Here is an 11121-nt window from a genome sequence, read left to right on the forward strand (position 1 = left end):
GAAATTAACACAACAAAAAGTAAAAACAACAAAGAATATAATAATAGTTTTAGAAAATAGGGGGTAAGGTATTTAAGAGCTTTAATAGCATGTATTGTAAAAATATTTGAAATTTTTTATTTTTATCTCAAAAATATTAAATAATGTAAAATGAAATATTTTAAACATTAGGTATGAAACTAAAATTTGATTGAAAGATTAAGAACTAAAATATAAAACTAAAAATAAATAACTACGTTTTGGTTGGTTGTGTTATAAGCAACATATGGTTATCTGTTAATCCATGTATGAAAGGGACTTAATTATTATAATTAAGAACATATTCTGTTTGTGCTTGGCCGTGACCGTTCATTTCTTCTTCTTCTTTATTATTATTATTATTATTATTATTATTATTATTATTATTATTATTATTATTATTATTATTATTATTATTATTCAGTTATTTAAATGTGTGATAATATTATTACCGCGTGAAGAACACCAACAACTTCTCAATTGAAACAATATCATCACTAAAACTGAGACCATCCACATTTTCAATCAACATTATTATTTTATTTATGACAATAGATAAAATAATTAATAAACATAACGTAATCCAATTATAATTATTTATACTACTATACTATATTATAGGTGTAGCAGTTACCACCACCATAATTTCTAATGCACATTGCTTCCACTATCTTCATATTAATATCAAGAACATACTAATTTATTTGAGTGATCAACTAATTTATCTACTTAAATAAGTATAAAATATTTAAATTCTATTTTATATATGTAGTTATTTATTGGTTAATAATAAATTTTTAAATAAAATTTAAATTCACGACGAATTATCATTTAGTTTGTGTAACTAAAAAATACCGTATACAAAAAAAAAAAAATCAAGAACACACCATATTTATAAAAGCCATATATAGCAGTTGACTATTTTACATTGTGTACAGCTTGTCGGGTACCGGGTGGTTCGGGGGTCTCCTTTCAAGGCTTAGTGGTTCCCGCTTAGTTGCTGGGTGTAGATGCGAGGGAGCGCAACCGACCTTCCGAGGACTTCGAGTTGTGTGGGAGGTGTCACCTGCAAAGACACTCCGACGCTCAAGTCAGCGATGTGTGCAGGTAAGGAAGAGAGTAAGGTTTTTGCTAGTGACGTACCTTGGGGGAGGGGTAGGACCCTCTCCTTATATACCGTGTCAGGAGTGGGTCCCGCAAGGGCAGACCCACCTTCCTCGAAGCTTCCCCATACAGCTGTAGTAGATAGCTGTCAAGGACGCGTGTCCGGATCGGTGGTTGAGCGCCTCGTACCCGACCGTTCGGGTCGGGTGGCTTATGGGTCGGGTCAGCCCACGTGATGTTTGGGCCAGGCCGTAACAGTGTCCCCAACGCGCCAGCAATGATCGTGAGAGCCATTGGTGGCGTGTTATGTTCGTTGCTGGGGATAACCGTTCGTCGTCTCGTTCTTCGCGTTGAGCATTTAATGCTCATAATGGGTTTTTTCAGACCCTGCGAGTAAAGACTCTTTTGCCCTTGCCTTTCGCGCTTCTTGGGTTGGTTTTCTAACTCCCCCCCCCCCCAGTTTTGCATCCTACTTTCTCCTCCGTGACTGGCTCTTTCCTACTTTCATCTTTTTCTCTCGAATTTCCTGCTGTGATTCCTGCATCCTTGTGCATTCACTCCCTCTCACTCCCTTTAGAGTCATCACAATCAAGCATTCATCCCTTGCCTTCTGTTTCATGTTCACTTTATCTTCATTATCTATGCTCCTGTATACATGCTGCTCTCCTGATTTGACTTGCGTGCTGGCTGTCGTTAGTGTTAGATAGGTGCATTAGGGGGGGTTACCATTGTAGGGCATTAGTTTTAGGCTTTACTTAGGATTTGCTTCGGCCATGCTTGGTTCCAGTTGTTGAATAGGCTAAAAGTAGTTTCTGGGTTACTTCCGACCTACCGAGCTCTTAGACTAACGGAGTGGTGCCCCACTGTAGGTATGCCTCGTCACGTTGCACGGGCCTCCCCTTCGTCCACGGCTTACGATCGGTACGCCTGGGTGACTTCCGACGTGAAGGACTCCCCAAACCAAATGGGTGAGGAGGAGCTTACCGAGTTCTGTCAAGCCGAATACTTGTGTGGCGGGACTGACGAGGAGTCTAACTACGGCGTTTTCATCCCCGCCCCTTACGAGCGGTTATACGAAGTCAACCTCCACTCCCCCCGAGTCGCCGATTGGATCTGGTTCTACAAGGCGATGTTTACCCAATTGGGGGTTCACATTCCTTTTTCTTCTTTCCAAATGGCGCTCCTCAGCCGATGCTCCGTGGCGCCGTCGCAACTGCATCCGAACAGTTGGGCTTCCATCCGCTGTTTCGAGATGGTGTGTGATTATCTTGAGCTGACATATAAAGGAATGTCCTCTGTGGACAAAAAGATTGCCGACGTATTGTTGGCCGTGTTCGGGAAAAATCACGTGAACCTCCATCTCCTTATGGGTGACCGGGAGGTCGCTAGAAATTATATTTGTGAGTAGATTTAACTTGTATTTCTTGTATTACTGTTGCTTTTGTTTTGTTATGCGGATTTCTCGACTAACCAGTTTCCTTATCTTGTTGTAGTGTGGATGTCTGCTGAAGTGGCCGGCCTTGAAAGTCTATTCGAGACTTTCCTTGGTGGTGATAGCGACGAGGAGCAGGCCAATGAGAACCAGGAAGCTCCACCTGAACACAATGGGAGCCAAGCCGTGCCCCCCTCTAATGCTAACGAGGTGCCGATCCAGGGTGCTGAGGGGGGTCAGGCTTCGGTATCTCCCCTCCGGGAAGAGGCCGTCAGTGCTGGCGAGCACTCGTTCTCTAGCCCCCAATTTGAGGAGGATGACGTGAGGATCATTAGGACCCCTAAGAGAAAGAGGTCGTCCTCCAGCCCTGAGGGGTGTTCACCGTGATGGAGAAGAACTTCGATGCCGGGAACTTTATAGATTCCCAATTGCTTCCCGGCATGGAGGACTATTTCCATGGCGCCGACCTCCCCGGGCAGGCGAGGTGGATGTACCGTTCTCTCCTCCGCGGCACCGCTATTTCCAGGAAGGCCGAGTTTGAGCTGTCGGAAATGCAATCGGTGCGAAGGAAGCTTGAGTCTGCTGCTAAGGCCAACAATGAATTTAAGGTTGAAGTTGAAACACTTCGGAAGCAGCTGTCCCAGGCGAGCGAGAAGCTTAAGGCTGCCGAAAAGAAGGCCACGGCGGCTGAAGAAAAATTGAGGACTTCAGATGCGGTCGTTTCTCGTTTGACCGAGCGGGAGATGACTCTGGAGAGCAAGCTCAACTCTGCGCAAGGTCGGGTCCCTGTGCTGGAGAAGGAGCGCGACGAGGCTGACTCGTTGGTCAAGGCTGCTCGGGCAGCGGCTGAAGAGTGGAAGGGAAAGCACAAAGAGGTCGTGAAGCAGGGAAAGAGCGCCATCCTAATGACTGAAGAGGCTCTTAAGGCCCAGGTGAAGGTGGTGGCTCCTGAATTCGACACGTCGGCGATCGGGGAAGTGACTTTTGTAGCTTCCACTTCTTTAGCCTTGTAATTTTTATCTTTTTGGATCTTGGTTTGTAAACTCTGACTTCCTTACAAATGTTAGCCGTTTTGTTGGCTTATAAGTGTTATTTTATGACATCCAATAGTCATTTCATCGGTACCTGGATATCCGATTATGTTCGTTTTACCGTTGTGTCGGTAGTCGGCACAGCCAGGTCGTGGCTTCTATTGCTATATTCGTTTTGTCGCGTTATGTTCTCTGGTTCCCAGGGTTATCAGTCCCGATGTACCGTGTTGCCGTTTGCGTTTGCAATATGAGGTGAAATAACAAGAAACATATTTAATTGTGAAGTTAATGTTAATCGGAAATTGGACAAATGTACACGATGATAATAAACACTTGAAACAAAAGCTTGGATAGTGTTTTCCGGTTACTTATCTAAGATGGGAACCTTACTGATTTCGGAAAATCGTTGGGTCGCCTAGCTCGACCTAAGAGTAAAACCTTCTCAGGTTCCCCGCGTTCCATGTTCTAGGAACTTCTTTGCCATCTAGCCGTTCTAGCTTATAGGCACCTCTACCGAGCACTTCTTTCACCCTGTATGGGCCTTTCCCAGTTTGCCGCCAACTTTCCTTCCCCTTTGGTCGGTAGGCCCACATTGTTACGCCTTAAGACCAGGTCATTCTATTCGAACTCTCTTTTGAGCACCCTGGCGTTGTAGCGTAGGACCATCCTCTGCTTCAACGCCGTTTTCGACAAGTGGGTCATCTCCCTGGTTTCGTCGACTAGATCCTTTTCCACGGTCTCCTCGACTCCTCCCAAAAGTAGCCGCGGGCTCGGCTCACCAATTTTGACAGGTATCATCGCGTCTACCCCGTAAGTGAGACGAAAGGGGGTTTCGCCGGTAGACAACTGTTGCGTAGTTCGGTAAGACCAAAAAACTGAAGCCAACTCATCTGCCCATCCCCCTTTCTTGTGGTCGAGTCACTTTCTAAGGCCTTGTAAAATAACTTTGTTAGCTGCCTCGACTTGACCATTTGTTTGGGGATGTTCTACTGACGAGAACTTTTGTTTTATCCCCAAGCCGACTAAGAATTCTCCGAACCTTTTGCCGGCAAATTGGGTTCCATTATCCGACACGACGACTTCCAGGATTCCGAACCTGGTTTTCACTTGCCTCCACATGAACTTTCTACAGTTGGCTGAGGATATGCTCGCCAGTGGTTCTGCCTCTATCCACTTGGTATAATAGTCAATGGCAACTATCAAGTACTTGACTTGTCCTGGACCGACCGGGAAGGGTCCCAGGAGGTCGACTCCCCAGTGAGAAAAAGGTCGGGAGGACGTCAACAGGCTTAGTTCGGTTGCTGGTGCCTTGTGAAAATTGGCGTTTTCCTGGCACTTTACGCACTTTCTCACGAAATCTTTAGAATCCTTCATCATTGATGGCCAGTAGTAGCCGGCTCTGACGAGCTTTCTTGCTAGGGATTTTCCCCCAATGTGGTGGCCGCAGCATCCTTCATGGACTTCCTTAAGCACATACTCCATTTGGTCGGGATGTAAGCACTTCGGCAAAGGTTGGCTGAGGCCCTTCTTAAACAACTGGCCTTGTATGATTGCATATTTTGCCGCCTTTCTTCTCAACGCTTTGGCTGACTTCTCGTCTTCGGGGAGCTTGCCGCTTTCCAGGAAGTCGGCAATCGGGTTCATCCCAGAGGGGTCTACCCTTGTTATATGGAGGGTAACTGTTGGCTCTCTTGCCAGGCCTTGGATGAGAGATCGGTTTCTCACTCTTGGCTTGGTACTTGCCAGCTTCGACCAGAGGTCTGCTTGTGTATTCCTCTCTCTCGGGACGTGTCGTACTAAGACTTCCTCAAATTGCTTGGTTAGCTCCTTAACTTTCTCCATATATTTTTGTAGCAAAGAGTCTCTAGCCTAATATACCCCATTTATCTGCGAGGTCACGACCTGTGAATCGTTACATACTTCGAGTCTTGTGGCTCTGACTTCCTTAGCCAGGACCAACCCACCTAGGAGGGCTTCATATTCCGCTTGGTTGTTTGACACTGGGAACTCAAACTTGATCGACTGCTCGTAAACGACCCCAGTGGGCCTTTCCAAGATTATCCCGGCTTCGCTGAACGTTTGGTTGGAGGCTCCGTCTACATGAAGCTTCCACCGTGTGCTCGGTGACTCGGTTGGGTCCCTCGTCATCTCCACCAAGAAGTTGGCCATGGCTTGCGCTTTGATCGCGTGCCTGGGCTCGTATTGCAAGTCGTACTGGGATAGTTCGACTGCCGAGGTCATCATTCTTCCCGCTAAGTCAGGCTTCTGGAGGACCTGGCGAATTGCCTGGTCTGTCCTAACGACCACTTTGTGACTTTGAAAGTACTGTCGTAATCTGCGAGAAGAGTGTAGGAGCGCAAGTGCTAGCCTCTCCAATTTACTATACCTAAGTTTCGCTCCTTGTAGTGCTCTGCTCACAAAGTAGATTGGTTGTTGGGCCTTTCCTTCTTCCCGCACCAAGACCGCTGCCATCGCTTGATCCGTCATGGCCAAGTACAAGTATAACGGTTCACCGTCCTTGGGCTTCCCGAGGACAGGTGGTGATGCTAGTATTTTCTTGAAGTGTTCGAAAGCCTTTTCACATGCAGAGGTCCACTCGAAAGCTACCCCTTTCTTCATCAAATTGAAGAATGGTAACGCCTTAGCCGCCGACGCCACGAGGAAATGGGACATTACTGTGAGCCTTCCTGCCAACCTTTGAACGTCCTTGACACACCCCGGGCTCTTCATCTGGAGTATTGCTTGACATTTCTCCGGGTTGGCCTCTACTTCCCTTTAGGTTATCATAAACCCCAAGAATTTTTCTGCTTCCATGGCAAAGGCACATTTGAGTGGGTTGAGCCTCATGCCGAGTTGTCGGAGAGAAGCGAACACGTTTTCTAGGTCGCTTGTGAGGTCCTCAGGTTGGGTGGTCTTTACCAAGATATCGTCTACGTATACCTCCACTGTTTTGCCTATAAGGTTGCTAAATATATTGTTCATCAACCTTTGGTAGGTGGCTCCCGCGTTCTTTAGCCCGAATGGCATTACCTTGTAGCAGTATGTCCCCCCTGGCGTTATAAACGCCATTTTCTCCTCGTCTGGCCGGTGCATCGGTATCTGATTGTAGCCAGAGTAAGCATCCATGAAGCTCAGATACCGGTATCCTACCGCCGCGTCGACGAGCGCATCTATGTTGGGTAGGGGGTAGGAGTCCTTAGGACATGCTTTGTTAAGGTCGGAGTAATCCACACACATCCTCCATTTTCCATTGTGCTTTCTAACTAGAACTACGTTCGACAGCCAAGTCGAGTAGTCAAGCTCTCGTATGAACCTCGCTTTAAGGAGGCCGGCCGTCTGCCTGGCCACCTCCTATGCTCTTTCTTGTGATATTTTCCTTCTCCTTTGGGCTACTGGTTTGACCTCCGCCTTGACGGCCAGGCGATGAGACATGATCTGGGGGTCTATCCCGGGCATATCAGCTAGTAGGGGTGTTTGCGGTGCGGTTTGGTTCAGTTTTTGAACGAAAACTCATCCGAACCAAACCAAACCAATTAAAATCGGTTTGGTTTGGTTCGGTTTTTTGGTTTTTTCAATCAATTCAAAAGAAATATTTTCGGAGGTTTAGAGTCATATATACACTATATAGTTCTTGTTAGGAAATATTATATAAGCCCCACCCCTCTCCCCTTTGAGAGTGAAAAAAATTTACTGGATAAGAGTATGGAAGAATGGTATAGGAAAATCAGTTGCATGATAATAGATTCAGTTGTATATCAGTATTTGCTACATAAGTTAATGATATACACTCTATTTTCTCCTTCTCTGTTCTCTTCCTGAATACAATGATATCCAAGCAAATTTAATTAGCGACCTATAAGTCAAGTGTATCTCTAATATATAACTGCATTAAAAGCTTCAAAATAGAGATCTTTATTTAATTGTAAATCAAACTAATTAAATAAGAATTTTATCACAGTTGACTGGTTGAGTGAGGTGCCTTTTCATTGGAGCAGAAAAAATATGTGGTCTAAGATTGATGCATGGAGAGAAACCCACTGAACCAGTGAACCAGCAATCAGAAGCAATTTCCCTAAAGAATGAACAACAAATAAAATAATGAACACTGAACCCAGCAATAAAACAACCAGCAACAATGAAATCAATGAATCAATAACGAGATATTGAAAAATGTGTAATAACATGTTTGGTTTCATGTTTTAAAGTCCTAAAATAGAGGAAAAGGGTCACTAGCTCATAGAGTTCTAAAGCATGCAAACAAAACAAAACACCTAGTATACTCTAGAATAGACTAGAAGGAAGGATGAAAAAGGCCATTGGAGATAATTGATTTTCATACTGTGGCCTATGATTCATCCATGGAGAGTTCTAAATATATGGTCTTCAAACCAAAAACAGCTTTTCAGATATCATGATCAGTAAATACAACTTTGCTTGCTAACATCCATTCCATACAGTGGGAACTGAAAAAACAACTATTCAGGCTATGCCGTAAACAATACATTGAACAATGAACAATGAACAACAATCAGAAGCAATTTTAGTAAATCAACAACAAATAAAATCATAACAGAGAATAAAAATCTAACAACCCTCAACCAAAAAATCAGAACCAACAACCCTAAACCTATGAACTAAAATATACAAATAGAATTGAAAATCATGAATCCGAAATAACCCTAAACCCCTAAATCAAAATAGAACAAAAAGTTTAGAATTGAAAAACAAAATCAGAATCAACAACTCAACCATAGAATCAAGAACAACTCAACCAAGTATTAATTATAAATTAGAATCAATAAGAAGGCTAAACCAGAATTTAAAAATAAAAATAGAATCAGAACAAAAAACAAACACGAGGCTTAGCCTCCATTACAGAAGATGATGGAGGCTTGGTGGGAACTGGGGTCGGTGGTTTGGCGCTGCTGGGAAGAACGTTCCTGGGCCGGTGCTCACTGGCGATGCTGGGCGCTGCTGGAAAGAACGCTGCTGCCTACTGGGAACTGGGAAGAAGGCTTCGGTGTTGGTGGCTGGTGGGATTGCGACTTTGCGAGGGCGAGACTAAGAGCAGCAGAGAGCGACTGTGACGGGCCGAAGGCTTCGCGGTGGTGGGTGGCTGGGTGCGCAGGTCAGCAGGTGTGGCTGGGTGCGCAGGTCGGCAGGTGTGGAGATTTGGAGAAGAGGGAGCGATGAGTACTGACTAGGTTAGGGATTGGGGATTTGGGGGTTAGGGTAGACGCTCACACTCACGCAGTTCTGTTTGGGAGGTGGGGGTTTGGGTCGCGCAGTTTCGTTAGAGGGGTAATGTTTAGGGTTTTTTCCTAATCGGTTCGGTTCGGTTAGGGTTTTCAAATTCAAAACCGAAAATCGAACCGAACCGCACAAAAAACAGCAAAATCAATTTTTTTCGGTTATTGGTTTATTCAGTTTTCGGTTTTTTCGATTTGGTTCATCGGTTTAGTTCGGTTCGGATCGGTTTTGAACACCCCTATCGGCCGGCATCCAGGCAAAGAGATCGACGTTAGCCCTAATCATTTCCATTAAAGGTTCTTTCAATTGGTGTGAAAGGTTTCTGTTGACAAAAGTGAACTTCTCCTCGGAGTCGCCAACCCTAAACTTCTCTAAGTCTCCTTCTGGCTCGGGTCTAGGCTTGTCCTTGACCCTGACGTCCAGGTCGGCGAGAAAGACTCCCGACGCCTCTTTGGATTTCTTTCTTAAGGAGAGACTGGCGTTGTCGCAAGCGATTGCCGTTTCCAAGTCCCCCTTATGGATCCCACAGATACGTTATCAGTGATGAACTTCATTACCAACATCTTTGTGCTAATCACTGCCCCAAGATCGTTGATGGTCTTTCTCCCAAGAATGATGTTGTAGGCTGTGGAGTCTCGGAGGACCACGAACTCCGCCATTACCGACCTTTTTCCTTGTCTCAACCCTATGGATATATGTAGGGAGATTACTCCATCAGGCTTGATGAAGTGGTCGCCCAAGCCTACTACGCCATGCTGGTGAGTCTTTAAATCGGCATCTTGGAGGCCTAGGGCATCGAACACGTTGCGGAACATAATATTCGAGTCAGCGCCAGTGTCCACGAGGATCTTCTTGACCAAGCCGGTTCCCACTCTGGCCGTGATGACAATTGGAGGGTTTTCCGTGATCTCATCAAACCATTGGTCATCTGGACCGAATGATATGGGTGGGGTCCTCTTAGAATTTGGCGTGGGGCTAGATGACGATACTGCTAGGACTTTGGCGTCCTTCTTGTGTGCCGACTTCGACCTCGGAGCCACGTCTCTTCCGATTACCACATTTACTATGGTGAGGCCGCGCTCATTGTCCTCGGGCTCTTGGCGTCGTTTTACCGCGCGGTTTTTGTCCTCTCCATCTCGGTCCCGGTCACGTCTCCTCGGTTCCCTGATGAGGTGGGAGAACTCGGCTAGCTTTCCATCCCAGATTGCCTGCTCCAGCGCATCTTTTAAGTCAAAGCAGTCCTGTGTCTTGTGTCCATAGCCCTTGTGATAATCACAATAGAGGCTTTTATTCCCTCCCGTTCTGTCCTTTAGGGGTCGGGGCCTAGATAAGATCCCCTTCTCGACTATCTGCTGGTAAACTTCCACAATGGGGACTGCGAGGGGGGTATAGTTGGTAAATCTTCCTATTCGGGGGAATGTCTTGGTCGGCACTCCGTCTTTGGTGTGCTCCTTCTGCCTTTTCCCACTACCGTGCTGCCGGGCTTGGTTGTTGACGGGCTGCCGTTTGTTGGCCGCCACCACTTGACTGACTTCTTCATCATTGATATACTCCTTGGTCACGCCTTGGATCTCTTGCATCGTCCATACCGGCTTCGTGGTGAGATGCTTTCTGAAATCCTCGTTCAGAAGTCCGTTCGTTAAGCACAAACTGGCCACCGAGTCGATTAGGCCGTCAATCTCTAAACACTCGTCGTTGAACCGATCCAGGTATTTTCTGGTCGGCTCCCTAGGCCTTTGCGTCACCCCGAGTAAGTTGATTGGGTGCTTCGCCTTCGCGATTCGGGTCGTGAATTGGGCCAAGAAAGCGTGGCTAATGTCCAAGAACTTGGCGACGGAGCCTTGCGGGAGGCTGTTAAACCACCGTATTGCAGGTCCTGCCAGGGTGACCGGGAAAGCGCGACACCTAACTTCTTCGCCTACCCCTTCCAAATTCATTCTGGCCTCGAAGGCCGTCAGGTGCTCCTGTGGGTCTTGTGTTCCATCATACCTCATGTCCGTTGGCTTATCAAAGTGCTTTGGTAGCCGGACCTCGAGGATGGAGCGATGGAAAGGGGTTGCGCCCATGATCACGGGCTGTCGAGCTCTCCTCGCCCTTTCTCCGCCGTCCTCCTGATCTCTCCCAGCGGCTCGTGTCCTTCCGGATCGGGCGTATATCAAGGGGTCATGCCGCCTTCTTAGTTCTTCTTGGTCCTCCCGACTACTTTCAGATGCAGATCTTGGGATGGACGTGCGTCGGGAGTGACTTCTCTAAGAAGTTCTTCCACGGCTCTCGGGGGATGGGAAA

At 46.3% G+C, this 11121-nt stretch overlaps 1 protein-coding gene across 1 annotated transcript; it reads right to left on the reverse strand.

The window, feature by feature from the left end:
- Positions 1 to 9042: 9042 nt before the first annotated feature.
- On the reverse strand, positions 9043 to 10901 carry LOC107606568 (uncharacterized). Its single transcript, XM_016308617.2, has 2 exons — positions 9393 to 10901; positions 9043 to 9348 (listed from the first exon to the last, which is right to left on the reverse strand). Exons 1-2 carry the CDS (start codon positions 10899 to 10901, stop codon positions 9043 to 9045), a joined length of 1815 nt encoding a protein of 604 aa, XP_016164103.2.
- Positions 10902 to 11121: the final 220 nt, after the last annotated feature.

Source organism: Arachis ipaensis, chromosome B7 (genome assembly GCF_059453495.1).
Source record: "Arachis ipaensis isolate K30076 ecotype BB chromosome B7, ASM5945349v1, whole genome shotgun sequence".
Lineage (NCBI taxonomy): Eukaryota > Viridiplantae > Streptophyta > Magnoliopsida > Fabales > Fabaceae > Arachis > Arachis ipaensis.